The 17,317-nt window shown below is 36.6% G+C and overlaps 1 protein-coding gene across 1 annotated transcript in view; it reads left to right on the top strand.

The window, feature by feature from the left end:
• Positions 1-4,498: 4,498 nt before the first annotated feature.
• Positions 4,499-17,317, top strand: part of LOC102852003 (leptin receptor-like) — a 201,200-nt gene continuing 188,381 nt past the window's right edge. Inside the window, exons 1-4 of the mRNA XM_006879839.1 lie at positions 4,499-4,538; positions 8,769-9,092; positions 12,666-12,783; positions 16,107-16,315. Of these exons, the coding sequence (XP_006879901.1) occupies positions 4,499-4,538; positions 8,769-9,092; positions 12,666-12,783; positions 16,107-16,315 (691 nt within the window). The remainder of the gene's footprint in view (positions 4,539-8,768; positions 9,093-12,665; positions 12,784-16,106; positions 16,316-17,317) is intronic.

Genomic DNA, 17,317 nt, shown 5'->3' with positions numbered 1-17,317 from the left:
TTTTTACTTCTTGGAGATACTGAGTTAAATAATCCATTATCATGTTTTCCCCTTTTGATGTGTTTGCTTATTGCTTTGTATTGGTCTTTTAAGGACTTTTTAAGCTATATTCCAGAGATTTTGTTAGGTTGTACTTTCATTCTGATTTTTTTCAAGAAACTTTTACGTTTATTCTATTATTTGCTCATGTTCAAATGGAATTGTTCAACTTCCAGGTATATAATTTTGTAGGGTTTTTTTTCCCTTTTTTGGATGTTTCTTTGTATACTTTAAAAAAATATTTTTCAAATATTTGCCTATTTCAGCATAGGATTTCCCCCCTTATATTTCTAGATATAGCAGATGTATGTACGTGCAAGTAGTAAAAATACGGGAGTAGCCATCACCTACATTAATCACTTCAACAAATATTTACAAGATGCTAAGGCGCTCTGGTGGCTTAGTGGTAAGGACTGTATGCAGCTTAACTCCACCAGCTGTTCCACGGGAGAAAGATGGGCAACGTCCTTCTGTGTGATTTATGAAAATCCACTGGAGGATCAGTTATGAGTCAGCTCCACCTCGATAGTTTATAACTACAGTAAGATTTTTGTTAACTAGAGTTTATAAATATGCTTGCTTTCCAAAAGTCTAACGTAGAGGAGAAAAAGGTTTTTTTTTTTCCATTTCTCTCTTCTTCTTAAACTTACTTATTGCACAGACACATATCAAAGTGAAAATGTCTTTGTAGTATAGTCAGATCCAACTCTTGACTGATATTCCAGTGGGTTTTCAAAGTCTGGATGTCAGAGGAGACCCTGAGTATTACACTGGAGCACTGAGAAGCCAAAGTAAAGGGAATAAATAAAAATTTTTGGGTACTGAAGAAAAAATTTCGAAAGGTAGTGCGGGAAGACAAAGTAAAGTATTATAATTAAATGTGCAAAGAGCTAGAGTCAGAAAATCAAAGGGGCTAAACTTGCTCAGCATTTCTTAAGTGTGTTAGAGACAATAAGATTGCCACAGGATAGAGCAGGGTTTAGGGTCGTTGTACATAGGGTCGCTATGATTTGCAGGTGACTTGACAGCAACAGCAAGAAGATATTTCACATGAGAAGAGACTTCCCATCTTTTTCCTGCGGAGCCATTGGCTAATTTTAATTGCTAGAGAAGTAAGTACTAGCTTTTGAGTTAGCAGCTTTATTTCCTACAGACTATACCACCAGAGCTTCCTAATAAACATTTATTGCACTCCAAATATGTGGCTTAGGAACAATAAACTGTTCTGCAATCTTGAAGGCACATTGTTCAAATCCATCATCTGCTCTGCGGAAGAATGGGAAGATTCCTCCCATGTGATTATGTGTCTCTGAAAATCTGCTGGAGGGTCACCTATGGATTGGTTCTGACTCGATGTTACACAACAAAAACAACGATTGTTTCATGTACTGTATATAAATAATGTTCCTAACTTCAGTACTTTAAAAATCTACCCATGAGTCACTATTTGTGAATCAGTGGGAGCATTACTGTGTTTGAAATATATATATGAGAGTCTGGTGAAGGTCCAACACACAGGACTCACAATCTCAACTTTAATCACAACACTTCACTTTTGGGGTATTCTTTTAGTGTATTGAGGTGCTGCCTAAATTTCATTTGAAAAGGGAGTTTGACTAAGCTTTTAATATGCTAAAACAGTGAAACCTAATGTGTTCTCCTAGGATCACCTTTAATTTGCTTCCACTAGCTCAATCCTTCCAGTTATTAGTCATCAAATTTTGTTATTTTCTACTACTTCAATGATAGGATGTGTTAGTTCTTGTTGTTATTTTTAAATCATAGTACCTAGGAAACAGCAATATCTTCTTCAATAGTTTGATTGATACCAAAATATTTTTAGTTATAATTTCCTTTACTAGGATTCTGTTCTCTCTCTCTTTTTTTTAATTCCGTTCTCTTGATAGACTCATGGAAGACATTGGTTCTTACTCATCAGCATACTCATGATCTTTGCCCTTTTTATACTGATGATTGTTTCTCTGTTATAGAAAAGTGAACCTTTACTGCCAAGAATTTTTTTTTAATTTTATTATTTTTATGTGAGTGTACCATCAAATCAGATCTGACTGGTACAGGAGGAGATTGTTCCTCCTTCCCCCGGCAGAGCATCTGGTGGATTCGAACCGTGCACCTCTGGGATTGTAGTTGCAGCTCCTTTCCACTAGGCCACCAGAGCTCCCCTTACTGCCAAGAATTAAATTATCTTTTGTGGTTTGCATGGAAAATTATTCAAAAGAATGATTGTATCATTCAAGGAAAACAACTGGTCCATTTGGCCCCTTAATAGATCAATTGAGTCATTGGAATGAATTGTTAGGTATAGGCAGTTAAATCAAAATCCTTAGTGTAGTGATATGTTGTATCAATGATGTGCGATTAAGAAATTTGCCCTGGGGTCTATTTTATTTAGAAAATATCAGAGAAAAAACAGACAATATAAAAAAAAAAATCAGATTTAGTGTACATTTAGTATGATTAGATAATGAGAATTCCAAACAGAATACATTTCTATAAAACTTAAAGAAACATTGTGATATTATCCGTTGTATATTGTTGTTGTTATTGTTGCTATATACCACTAAGCCTGAACCAACTCGAAGCTGACCCTCCAGTGGTCTTTCAGAAGCAGTTTAATCACATAGGAGAATAGTGACAGTGCTTCTGTGGAGCAGCTGGTGGATTCAAACTGTATGCCTTCTGGTTATCCACACAGCTCCTTACCCACTAGGCCAACAGATATCCCTTTATAAAAAGGATTTAATTACTCATGAATAACTTATAGTATGAAAAGCAAGTTTACAATCCTGTGGAATGCTTTTGCTGATTCATTTTGACCCCTCCCCAAGTCACTTAGACATTAAAATAAACACATATTTCTATTTTTTCAACACATAGTGTCACTTATAAGAATTGTGACACATGTTCTGTATATTTTATAATTTGGTTTTTACGTATGTTTATATGTGGCAAATCTCCATAATATTAATAATATAGAGTCTGGTGAAGCAATTGGGTTCTAGAGGGTAGGTTGTTTTAATTGAAAGTCAAGTATAAACTGTTTTGGTTGTTTTTTATTTCATTAACAATCATTGTTCTAAGTGGTCTAGCACTTGTCTGTCAGTTGTCTGTACTGAGAAAACTTTAGATTGCTGTGATACTGAAAGCTGTGCCACAGTGTGTCAAATGCCATAAGGTTTACCTTGGTGGACAGGTTTTGGTAGAACTCCCGTATTAAGCCAGACTAGGAAACAGGATTGACATCCACTTCTTAAATAACAGACCTTTGAAAGCCCTCTGAAATTGCAGGACAGAACAGGGTTCACATCTTTTGTTCATAGGGTTACTCTTAGTCCTAAGCAACTCAATGGCACCTAACAACAACAATCTATTTAGAATCATAAGCACCTCTGAAAAGGATTACAGAGATTACCAAATGATCTGAATTGTAGAAGAGGGACTTGAGGTTTAGAATGGTGATGTCTTCAATCCTTCTGCTGATTAGTTAGTGAGAGAGGATGGACTGTTCCCACTGTCCTGACACCAGTTCAGAGCTTCTTACCTGAGTTTACTTTTTTGTTGTGAATCACATTTCCATTTGAGCTATAGCAAAAACAGGAACATCAGAAATCTTTAGTATTTCATTACAAAGCTAAATTTAATATATTAAATTTGTATTACAAATCTTATCCATGACGTGGTAGTACAAATAATCTTATTCATGATATGTTGAAAATGGAAGAGAATTTATGGTAAACTTGATTGATAACATTCTAATTTGGATCTGTTCAGCCACTAGATTAAATTGGATTGTCCTTACTACTCTCCAATGTGAACATTAACAGGACCTGTATATGAGCAATGGATTTAACAGTACATTGGAAAAATCTCTCCTATTTATTGAATATACACCATGTTGTTGTTGTGTACTATTGAGTCAGAGCCAACCCATAGCCAACCCTCTCTCTTATTTATTAGCAATAAATGCATAATTATTACCTATAGTATAATGTTCAGTTTTGTAGTATTACAGCAAAGATAATGCCTTCAGAAAATAAGAGGCATTTAAAAGTGAGCAAGAAAGGTATGAAGAATATGATGTTAGATTCACTTCACTCATATATTTAATAAATACTGTGAGAATTTTTGGTCATGTGAAAATTCAGTCTTAATTACCTTTTCAGGATTCCCATGTCTTAAAAGAAAGTGGAATATTCTATATTATTATTTGGTTTATGTCTAGTTATTTAAGAGAATAATACTTTTGTAGGGAAAAAGAACTTACATTTTCATGTGTGGCATCTCTCTGATATAGATCTAGAGGATTACAATAGAAAGAGTTATTATTTCTAGTCATTTTCATGTTTTCCAGAGGTATGTCATGTATATGTAAAATTTTTCTTTGCTCATGTTATTGTTCTAAACTTATTGTTTTTCAGGCCTAGTTCTTTGAAGTAAGATGAATTGCCAAAAATTCTGCATGGTGGTATTGCTTTGGGGTAAGTTATTTGCCATTTTAATGTCTACTGGAGGTAGATATTTTATCCTTTGAAAAACCCTTTCCTTTATTGGTTAACAGAATTTCCCATTCTCATTGTAGAATTCTTCTCATTACCCCTCCTTGAGAGAGACTTCACCCTGATTCATAGGGAAAAGGGGATGGCATATTCTCTTAGCTACTTTCTGCTGGAAAGGGACCCTGTAGGTTTCAGGGTGAAGATCTTCTCTCACTACTCTAAAGGGCCCCTTTGACAATAGGAAACACATAGACTATTATGGAGATTGATTTTGGAATTTAGATGCACTGTTATCAATTGTGCTTAGCCGTGCATGTTCATATTCTTGAAGATGTATCATGGAGGTGTTGCAGCCCAGAAGACACAAATTTAACTAACAAGTTAAAAGTACATGAGTCAAAAATTGAAAAGCAGTAATATTCCACGTAGAGGCTTTAATAGTGGCACAAATCAACTTACAGAGGGAAGGTAGTTCCTACAATAAAAGGCCTATTGACTAGCACTTTGTCTATTATAGTATAAAGGTTAGGGATCACAAGATGTAGAGGTCCAACTATGTAATTTATTGTTCTTAAGTCCTGGAGCAAATTCCATCTACTACTGGATTGTTTTACAACTCGGAAGTCCGCATGCAAGGCAGAGGTGAACTAAGGAACTGCTTATGAGGTTTTCCATGACAGCTGTTCTTGTCAGTATTTATTAGTTTACTTGTTTCATGGTTGCTTTACAGTGTTCTTTAGCTGATCCATAGGAGAAAGATGAGAGATAGTCTCCTATGTGGTTTAAATTATCTGAAAACTGGCTGGAGGGTTTGCTATGCATTCGTTATGACTCAGTAACAGGATTTTGTTTTGTCACTATATCTTAAATTAGTAGTTTCATTGACCAAATTATCTTTATAGACCTTTACTTTTCTCTAACAAGCAATAGTATTTGAAAAATCATTTCTCCTTTTTTGTATTTGGGTGACTATTACAGTAGGTTTATTTCTGAAGAAAAATTATATATGTTGTATACACATATTTAAAATTTTATTGATATTGTGAAATATCTTCCATATATTTTGTCCAGTTTACAGTCTCAATTGTATTTCAATTTTCTTTATTCAACATTTATTGCTGTTGAGTCGATTCACAAAGACTATCATAATTAATTTGAATTATATTTTAACATCAAAAAACCAAAAATACAATGGGATCAATAGATAGCATCATAACAGAATGATATAATTTTTCACAGTCAATGGCTTATTCATTGCAAATACACTGTTTTAGAAACATAAACACAGGCTGTAAACATGTATTTCATCTGATTTCATGCAAAGCAATCAGATCAATTACATCCGTGGAAAGAATCTCTGGAGAAGCTCAATATCAGCTGTGAAAACTAGGCCAGGTTCTGATTGTGGAACATATCACCAACTATTCAAATGCAAGTTCAAGCTGAAGCTGAGGAAAATTAAATCAAGTCCACAGAAACCAATATTTGTCCTTGAGTCTATCCCACCTAAATTTCAAAACCATCTCAACAGGTTTCAGGCTTTAGACATTAATGAGCGAAGACTGGTTGAGGATATCAAGTGTGTCATCCAGGAAGAATGCAAAGGGTCATTACAAAGACAGAGGAGGAAGAAAAGACCAAGATGGTTGTCAGAAGAAGCTCTAAGTATTGCACTTGAGCACTGAGAAGCCAAAACAAAGGGAAGAAGTCAAGATATTAAGGAGTTGAACAGAAGATTCCAGAGGGCAGCGTGAGAAGACAAAGTAATGTATTGCAATGAATCGTGCAAAGAGCTAGAGTCAAGGGGGCCAAACTTGCTCAGCATTTTTTAAGCTAAAGAAACGAAGAACAAATTCAAACCTCGAACTGCAATACTTAAGGATAGTTTGGGTAGAATATTAAATGATCCAGAAACCATTAAAAGAAGATGGAAAGAGTACACAGAACCATTGTGCCAAAAAGAGTTGGTGGACACAGAAGAATTTTATGAAACAACATATGAGCAAGAGCCTGTGGAGATGAAGGAGGAAGTTCAAGCTGATCTGAAAGAATTGACAAAAAACAAGGCTCTAATAATCGGTAGCATACTGATTGACGTATTTCAACAAACAGATGCTGCCCTGGATGTGCTCACCACGTTGTGCTGAGAAATCTGGAAGAAAACCATATGGCCTACTGACTGGAAGAAATCTATACTAGTTCCCATTCCTAAAAAGGTGATCTGACAGAGTGTGGAAATTATCAAACAATATCATTGATGTCACATGCAAGCAAGAATAAGCTTATGATTATCCAGAAACAACTGGAATAGCACATAAACAGAGTACTGCTGGAAGTGCAGGCTGGAGGTAGAAGAGGCTGTGGTACTAGGGATATTATAGCTAATACCAGATGGATTTTGGCTGAAAGCAGAGAGTACCAGGCTATCTGTGTTTCATTGACCATGAAAAGGCATTTGACTGGGTGGATAACAACAAACTGTGGCTGACTCTGAGAAGAATGGAAATCTCAGAAGATCATGCTAATGCAAAACCTATACTTGGAGCAGAAGGCTGTCATTAGAACAGAGCAAGGAAACACTGCATTGTCCAAAATGGAAAGAGTATATGCCAGGAATGTGCCCTATCTCCATAGCTTTTCAACCTATATGTAGAACAGATTATCCAGGAGGCTGGGCTTTATGAGAAGTGTGGCATCAGGGATGGAGGTAGACTCATTAACAATCTGCATTATTCAGATGACAAAACCCTGCTTGCTAAAACTTAGGAGGACCTGAAGTGCTTGCTGCGGAGGGCCAAGCAATGTAGCCTTCAATATGAATTGAAGCTCAATGTCAAAACAAAGTTTCTCACCACTGAGCCAATTGACCCTCTAATAATGGATAATGAAGAGATTGAGATTGTTGACAGCTTCAGTTTGCTTGAATCTACCAACAACACTCTTGCTACCAGCAGCCAGGAAATCAAAAGATTCATTAGGAAAGTCTACTGTCAGAGATCTCACCAAGGTACTGAAGAGTAATGATGTCAGTCTGGATACTGAGGTACACCTGTTACAGGCCATGGTCTTTACTATTTCTCGCTATGTGTCAGAGAGCTGGACAATGACTAGGGATAATAGAAGGAGAGTTGATGCCTTTGAGCCTTCGTGCTGGAGAATAATATTGAATATACCATGAACTGCTAGGAGAATATACAAGTGCATCCTGGAGAGGGTGAAGCAAGGCTGCTCCTTGGAGGCAAGGATTCTGAAGCTCTTTCTGACATACTTTGGACATGTTGCAAGATGGGATCAGTCTTTGGAGAGGGACGTCATGCTTGGGAGGGTAGAGGGACAGTGCTGGAGAGGAAGTCCCTTGATGGGATGGATTGATTCCATTACTGGGTTTATGGGGATAGGTGTGTCAGAGACAATAAGATTGGCAAAATATAAAGTAGGGTTTAGGGCTGTTGTACATAGAGTCGTTAGGAGTCGCACATAACAACAACAACAACAACAACAACAACATACAGGTTGTTTACAAAGTTCATGTATATTGTTTCTCACATTGGATCTTTCCCATTTCCTTCACCCCCTCACACATAAACAATAATTCTGTTTTTAAAAGGGAAAACATTTAATCATTATTTATTATCATTAAAGTGTAAATATAACATTAAATGGATGCGGAAAATAAATAAATAAATAACTTCTATAAAGGGATACCAGAAAGTTAATTTATTCCTGTAAAATAAATGTTCATTTCCAAGTATAGCACCAACTTGTAAAGTGTAAGCACAGAGCTATGCTTTAGTGTTTGGACACTTAGAAAGTGAGCAATGACTACCAAGTACAATGTGAAAGTTCACAGGGAGATACAGTGCTAGAGCCTCTGTGGATGTTTGAATCCACCATGTGGTCAGTGGTAGAAAGATGACCAGTTTCCGCCTATTTGATTTATAACTTCTGAAAAACTGCTGGAGGGTCAGCCACAAATTGGAATTGACTGAATAGCAATGAGCTGGAAGTGTTTTATTTTTGCTTTTAGTACAATATAATTAATTGTCATATAATTCCCATTTATAACTTTACCAAAATGATTGATTGTCTATATGTCCTTTTAAAGTGTTAATAGTTTATTAATGTAGTAACTGCCTTTAACTTGGTCATATATTTCCATATTTTATTCTAAATTATTAACTAATTTCCATGTTTTAAAAATTATTCCAACAGAGTGCATTTATGCAAAAACTGCATTTAATATGTTATATCCAATTACTTTCTGGAGATTGAAGATGTCTTGCATGCCACCAAATGCAACTTATGACTTCCCCTTGCCTTCTGATGGAATGTCAAAGAACACTTCATATTTAAGTGGAAATTACAAACCAGTTGTTGAAGCTAATGTTAATTCCAGTGCTACCTACTTTCCTAACTTATCTTCGAAAACAATTTCCCATTGTTGTTTTTGGAATGAGAAGTATAACAATTGCTCTAAACATGCCGATACGGAGACATTTTCTTCAATTTTAAAATTTGTATCTTTTCCACAAATAGGTAAGTACTTAATATTCCTGGTACTAGTTATTATTTTCAAACATACAGAACAGTGATATAATCTTTCAAAAATTATGTGAATAAATTACTTTGTTAAGGATGTATATTTTAAGAAATCATCATCTTGTATTGACAATTAAACTAGGGTCAATCATCTGATCATACCCAAAATAAAATTTTGTAAAATACAATGCATAGTTAGTGTAGTCAGGAATGCTATATCTAGAAATCTAAACAAAATCATATCCTGTAGCACTGGAGAAGTTAAATAGGGCAGAGTCAGTTTAGGAGTATAAAGAAACTTACAAAACTCCCTAAGTATAGCATGCTGAGTAGGGTTAATAGAGGTTTATCACCTTCAGGAGCAATGCCATTTTGGACCTGATAATTCTTGGCTGTGAGGAACTGTCCTGAATATTTTAGGATGATTTAACAGTAGTCTTGGCCTCTACCCATGGGGTACTGGTAGTATTTTTCCTAGTTGTGATAATCAAAACTTATCCCAGACATTGTCAGTTGTTCCATACCCTGGAAAGCTACATCTCTCAAAATTGAGCATCACTGATTAGATAAAAAGAAACCTATCAGTATGCTGCAAGCAGTAAGGAATAAAGGAAAAACAGGAATAGGATAAATTCAGACTTCAAAACCACTTGACAGTTGTAGTTTTGTGTCCCTTATTGAATTTATAGCTGTTTAATTTGTCTTAAAATGGAATATTATTTTAAAGTATAAAGAAGAATTCAAGATACTGAAGAGCAGAACAGAAGATTCCAAAAGGCAGCTCAGAATGACAAAGCAAAATACTACAATGAAACGTGCGAGGAGCTAGAGTCAGAAAATCAAAAGGGCCAAACTCGCTTAGCATGTCTTAAGTTCAAGGAACTGAAGAACAAATTCAAACCTGGAGTTGCTATAATCAAGGATGCTTAAGGCAGAATATTAAATGATCCAGGAAGTATTAAAAGAAGATGGAAAGATTATACTGAGTCACTGTACCTATCGAAAGGAATTGGAAGATACAAAAGAATTTCATGAAACAACATATGAGCAAGAGCCTATGGTGATGAAGGAAAAAAATAACAGATGTTGCCCTGGATGTGCTCACCAAGCTGTGCCAAGAAATCTGGAGAACAACCACTTGGCCAACTGACTGGAAGAGATCTATATTTGTTCCCATTCCAAACAAGGGTGACCCAACTGAGTGTGGAAACTACAGAAACTACAGAACAGTGTCATTGCTTTCACATGCAAGCAAGATTCTACTGAAGATTATCCAAAAACAACTAGAACAGCACAACAGCAGAGTCCAGGCTGGGTTTACAAGGGTTCGTGGTACTAGGGATATTGCTGTTGATGTTAGATGGATCTTGGCTGAAAGCAGAGAATACCAGAGGACTGTCTATCTGTGTTTCATTGATTATGCAAAGGCATTTGACTGTGTGGATCATAACAAACTGTGGCTGACTCTGAGAAGAATGGGAATCCCAGAACATTTAATTGTGCTAATGCGAAACCTATACTTGGACCAAGAGGCAGTAGTCAGAACAGAGCAGGGTAACACTGCATGGTTCAAAATTGGGAAGGGTTTATGCCAGGGATGCATTCCTGTCTCCATACCTTTTCAACATGTATGCAGAGCAGATTATCCGAGAGGCTGGGCTCTATGATGAGAATTGTGGCATCAGGATTGGTGGAAGATCTATTAACAATCTCCGTTATGCAGATGACACAACCCTGCTTGCTGAAACTGAGGAGGACCTCATGCACTTGCTGCGGAGGGTCAAGGACTGCAGCCTTCAGTATGGACTGAGGCTCAATGTCAAGAAGACAAAGATTCTCACCACTGGACCAATTGGCAGCGTCAGGGTGGGTGGCGAAGAGATTGAGATTGTTCGCAGCTTCAGTTTGCTCGGCTCCACAGTCAACACTCTTGGCACCAGCAGTCAGGAAATCAAAAAGCGTATCATGATGGGAAAGTCTGCTGTTAGGGACCTCTCTAAAGTACTCAGGAGTAATGGTGTCTCTCTGGAGACTAAGGTGCGCCTGATACAGGCCATGGTCTTTGCAGTCGCTTGTTATGCACTAGAGAGTTGGACCATGACTAGGGAGGACAGAAGGAGAGTTGATTCCTTTGAGCTGTGGTGCTGCAGAAGAGTACTGAATGTACCATGGACTGCCAGGAAAACAAACAGATTCATCTTGGAGAGGATTAAACCAAGCTACTCCTTGGAGGCAAGGATTCTGTTGCTTCGTCTGGACATGCTTGGACATGTTGCCAGGAGGGACGGGTCCTTGGAGAGGGACATCATGCTTGGGAAGGTGGAGGGACAGCTCAGGAGGGGAAGACCCTCTATGAGATGGATTGATTAGGCGACTGGGGTAATCGGGATGGGTGTGTCAGAGGCAGTGCTGTTGGCGCAGGATAGAGCAGGGTTTAGGGCTGTTGTGCATAGGGTCGCTATGAGTCGCAAATGACTCGATGGCACATAACAACAGCAACAACATCTTAAGAATGAACTTGAGAAGTTGAGGCCCCTGTTCTGGCCTTGATATGCTAAACTTTTCTTTAGTTATGAAGGATGGAGTGGGAATGTGTGACCCTAATGCAATAGGTTTTAATCTCAGGTATAAATTAAGATTATTATATAGATTTCTAAGTAAATTTAAGGTTTTATATCTAAAATTACTTTGTTAATTAAAAGTTTATGAGCACTTAAACTTATTACTGTGCCAAGTACAGTTTGCTTTATAGGACATTGACGTGGTACTTAGTCTGCTTTTATTCTTCTTGTATTTTGAATGACAAACCGTCAATATCTTCATCGTCATCATTAATTCTGCTTTTCAGTCAAGTTTATGCTCAGTTTTAAAGTGCATAATGCAATAGGAAATTGAACTCTCTCATTGTATGTATTTCACATCTATCATAATAAAAGGGAGCTCTGGTGGCCTAGTGGAAAGAGGCTGTTGTGCTACCATCCGAAGGCAGTCAGTCAGAAGCCACCAGCCGCTGTGTGGGAGAAAGATGGGCATTCTCCTCCCGAGCAATTATGGCCTCTGAAAATCCTCCAGAGTGCCCGCTATGGGTCATCTCTGACTCAACAATACACAAGAACATTATATTATAGTGCTAAGATTTTTAGACATGTGTCATAGTTCAAATGTAAATCCCTGTGCCTTTGCTACTAAAGCAGACTTTTAAAAGATTCTTTTAAAAGTGTTTATAGTTTGGTATATGAGAGTTCTTTTTATTCTTTGAATGTGAGAATGGACTGAAATCTTATTATGTCTAGTTAAGTGATTCAAGAGAAAAAAACCCAAACACCCAAACAGTTTTGAGCCAGTAATACATTTCTGTTTTTTTTAAACTTTATAAGAAAATAAAAACTGTGGGCCTATGGGAGTAAATGAGTTGGAAGAACGCATGCCACCAGCTAGAGACAGTTTTCAATCTATCAAAATGATCACTGGAAGTGTTATTAGAACTTTGGTAAATTCAATTTAGCTCTTCACTTTCACTGAGTTATTTAGAATGTTTTTCAGATATAATGTAGTTTATTTTTAATTTAGGTGTAAACTGGAACATACAGTACTTGATGAAAAGGGACTTGGAATTATACATATGTTATATGGGGTCACGTAATCTTTTCAAGATAGATGACCTTGCTGTCCATGCTTTATATGTTCTGTAAGTATAAAATAATGTGGCTGTTTATGGTATACAAAGTTGTTTGTTGTTTTTTTTTTTTATTTTGCAATGCCAGATCTTCCACATGCAAAAGTGAGTTATAAATTATTTCTCAATCCTACATGTTCTTTTATTTCTATGTACATCTCTAAGGAGCGGTTTGTCGATTGCTCTTTTTTTTAAAAAAATTATTTTACTTCATTATTTTTTGTGTGTACTGTCAAATCATATCTGACTGATACAGGAGGAGATTGTTCCTCCTTCTCCAGCAGAGCATCTGGTGGATTCGAACTGCATACCCCTGAGACTGCAGTGCAGCTTCTTGCCACTAGGCCACCACAGCTCGCTATGTTTGTAGATTACTCTTATATTAAAAATATTGCTCTTCATTAGATTCTTTCTTACCTCTTCCTATTAATTAAGGTAGCAGAATATTCCAGACATGGATATGCTTTTGTTCTGAACTGTGAATTCAGGAAAGGGGCTCTAGAAATTGAGTGAAAAAGAAAAATATTTCTCTTTACTTTGATTTAGTTACCATGCATTTTCCAGGTGGACAGTTCAAATAGTCAGAAATTTGTAATTAACAAATATAATTCATCGTTTACTAGAGTCCCTGAGTGATATAAATGGTTAAGCATCATCTACTAACTGGAAGGTCGGTGGTTCTACCTCATGTAGAGTTGTATTGAAAGATGTTTTATGGTTTGCTTCTAAAAGGCCATAGCCTTGAAAATCCTGTGAGGTAGAGTTCTTCTCTGAAACAAATGGGGCACCATGAATCAGAATCAACTCCCAGGCAAGTGGTTTGGTGGTGGTCTTAGTGTCATTCAGTTTTTCTAATAACTTCATGATTATTCATATGATTTCTATATATATTTAAATGCTATGAAATGATTTTTTGTTTTTCTTGTTGTTTCTGGAGTACAGAACTTATCTTTTTTAATTCTCCAGTTGAGATCTACTATGTAAGGGATAGTGTGCTATAAACTCCTCCTATGAAGATTGAGAATTGTTACCTCTGCCCTTGAGGTGCTCCCAGAGACAAAGATGAACCTAAAAAGGCCATGGTCTTCTCAATTGCTTGTGAGGATGACAGCAGAATAATCAATGCCTTAGGGTTGTGGTGCTGGAGAAGAGTCTTGAACATACCATGGACTGCCAAGAAAACAAATCTGTCTGTTTTCGAGACGGGGAAATACAATTTCTCCTTTGAGGCCAAGATGTTGATGCTCCGTCTCACATACTTTGGGCACGTGGTCAAGAGAGACCGGTCCTTGGGGAAGGACATCATACTTGGAAGGGTGGAGGAAGACCCGGATGAGATGGATTGATAAAGTAACTGGGGAAATGGGGGTTGCTGTGTCAGTGAGACTGGCTCAGGACAGAGAAGGGTTCAGAGGTGCTGTATAAATGGTTGCTATGGGTCCCTGGTGACTCAAAGGCCCATAACAACAACATATTATATTGTTATGTTATTTTTTTTTTAAGCCTCTTATTTAGAGTCAACAAGTTCTCATGGAGGGCCTTTGTATTTAAAAGTTGATTGTTATGTTTTGGAGGAACAATCTTCTAGGTGGTGCAGCACTCTTCTGTCATTTTCTGTACTGAGGTTACCTGGGGTTGCTGTGATGCTGAACCTTGTGCCATTGGGGTGTTAAATTCCATATGGTTACTCATGGCAGACAGTGTTTGGTGGAACTCCCAGTTTCAGAGAGGTTTGGAAGCAGGAGTGGCATCCACTACTTAAACAACATGTCTCTGAAAACTCTACAAACTTTTTAAAAAGGTTGATAGTTATAGGAAGGCTTCAGGTCTTTTGTTCATAGGGTCTCTATGAGTCATGCTTGACTCAATGGCAATCAGCAACAACAATAATCTTTCAATATTGCAACTAAAGGCTTGAATTAGTTTTTCTAGTTTGAGAAATGCTGAGCAAGTTCTTCCATTTTGGTTTTCTAACTCTACCTCTTTGTACAATTCATTATACTTTATTTTGTCCCCTAGTGCTACATTTATGTTCCCTTCTCCTGCTCCTATTTTCATCTGTTCATTTCTGTTACTTCTGCATTTCTTCCCATTGTTTTGGCCTTTATCCATTCTAGGGCAATTTTCAGAGTCTTCTGATATGCATTTTGATATTTTCTTTCCTGTCTTTCTAATGACTTTTTGCTTTCTTTGTAGATGATGTCCTTGATTTCATCCCACAACTTGTATGCTTTTTGGTCTTTTGTTCTTAAAATGTTTTGGTTTTTTGGTTTTTTTTTTTTAATCACACTTAGATAGGTTTAAGATTGATTTTTTGTTCTCATAGACACATTTCCATTTTCTTCAAGTTAAATTTGAACTTGTACATGAGTATACCACTATAAGAAAGATAGGACAAATACAAATGGTGATATATGTACCAGTGTTCATAGCAGCATTGTTCACCATTGCAAGAATATGGAAACAGCCCACATGTCCAACCACAAACAAATGGATTGAGAAGTTATGGTACATTTACACATAGGAAACTACACAGTATGCAGGAGCAATAACTTTTAAAATTATTACCTAACTTGGGAGGGCCTGGAGAGCATTATGCTGAGTGAACTAACTCAATCCCACAAGGATAAATATTGTATAAGACTGTTATTGTATAATGAGTATAAGAATCCAGGAGGGGTGGGAAAGGCTGGAAGCAGAGGGACTGTGGATGTACAAGGGGATGAGGGGATTAATTATTGGGTTGTACAATTTGATCGGGGGGGGTGGCGAGGGAAATGGAAAGAATTTGTAAATAAACAAGGGAAAACATAAAAAGAAAGATAGGACAAATTACATAATAGGTTTTATTCTGTTTTGTTTATTACAGTTATAGTTTTGAGTTACTAAGTAACTTGGGAGAGACTGGAGAGCATTATGCGGACTGCACTAACTCCATTGCATAAGGATATAAAAATTGTATCAAGACCATTATTTTAGAGATAGGAAGATCACTAACATACTGTGTATGAAAATCCAAGGTTGGGAGAGTAGGAGCAGAGAGATTATAATGGGCAGGGCTTAGATCATAGAGTTGCACAGTCTGATAGATTCAGGGTGGGATGAGTAAAGGAAATGGGAAAGATCCAGCAGAGATCTGGAAAGACAGGGTATTTGTGGGCATAGCTCAATGTTGATTAATTTTATAAAGTAGAACTCATCAGAATGATTGTATGAAACATAGTGTGAATTAAGGACAATTCGAAACAGAATGTATATAAACTGGTCTTCTTTTTAAACCTATTAAAAAAATGACAACTATTTGTTAACGCTTTGCTCTTATTTTTCTATTATAGATCGGAAACATCAGAAGTTTTATCTCTACCCCCACGAAAAAGCAGTTTTACGACTGTTCAGTGCATCTGTGGTATTCATCGATGTTGTGATTGCCATATACCTGTGTCAACATCCAATCTCCACTCTACGTATCTTATGCTTTTGGAAATCACCACTGGTGAAGTTATTTTTCAATCACCTCCATTTTCAGTTCAACCTATAAATAACAGTAAGTTGTGCACTAAAAATAATAGATATAAACAGTAACAACACAAACAGATTATAAAACTGCTCATAAACATTTATGTTAACTTACTTAATTTGACCAATGATGTATGAGGATAACTTCAGTCCTAAAGAGTATTATGAATATCTTCTAGAGCAATTTAACAGTAGCATAGAGATCTCTGCAACAATAATAGAAACAATTTTATTTTTTGAAAGTAGTTTAATTTTTTAAAGTCTGGAGTCTCTCTAATGGATAAGATTATACTGTCTGTATATCTACATTTAAGGAAAAAAGCATAAATGTTTTAATATTATTTGACCTTATTCCTTTAGTAACTGTTTGTTAAAGTCTCTTCTATTTCAGGCATCCTTTTAGGAGCTTAAGAAACAATGACAAATTAGCAAAGTTCCTACAGGGACAGTAATGGGTAGAGAAAAAACATAGGAGATAATGAAATGATTTATTTATAAACATGATCATAAAAAAATTTAAATAATAACTAATGCTTCTAATACCTCTTCCTAGTACAGATATTCATAAAATGTCTTTTGGCCAACTTAAATATGTATTTGAAAATATATGTATTATGCTGTTCTGTGCTGCTGAGTCAGAGCAACTCACAGCTGACCTTCCAGCAGGTTGAAGCACATGCCTTTGGATTGGTAGCACAGTTGCTTATCCATTAGACCATGAGAGATTCCTATGTATATTTTCCTCAACGGATGAATTAGTTACTCTGTTAATCTGGTTTTATAAAAAACAAAATACACACTGCCAACAATTTAGTTCTCACTCATAATGATCCTATAGGGCAGAATAGAACTGTTTCCTAGGGTTTCCAAGGTTATAAATATGGAAACATACTGCCTCATTTTCCCCCCTGGAGCAGCTGGCAGATATTATCACTCACCCTGACAACAGCACATCGACATGTATACAACCAAGGTTCCCCATTCAATTGTGCACGCATATATTTCCAGGCCTTGTTAAGATAACATACCA

The sequence above is a fragment of the Elephantulus edwardii genome, unplaced genomic scaffold, assembly GCF_000299155.1.
Source record: "Elephantulus edwardii isolate Elephantulus edwardi_28Jun2011 unplaced genomic scaffold, EleEdw1.0 scaffold00005, whole genome shotgun sequence".
In the NCBI taxonomy this organism is placed as follows: Eukaryota; Metazoa; Chordata; class Mammalia; order Macroscelidea; family Macroscelididae; genus Elephantulus; species Elephantulus edwardii.
The sequence above is the reverse complement of the archived record's forward strand: the minus strand, read 5'-3'. Positions and strand labels throughout refer to the sequence as shown.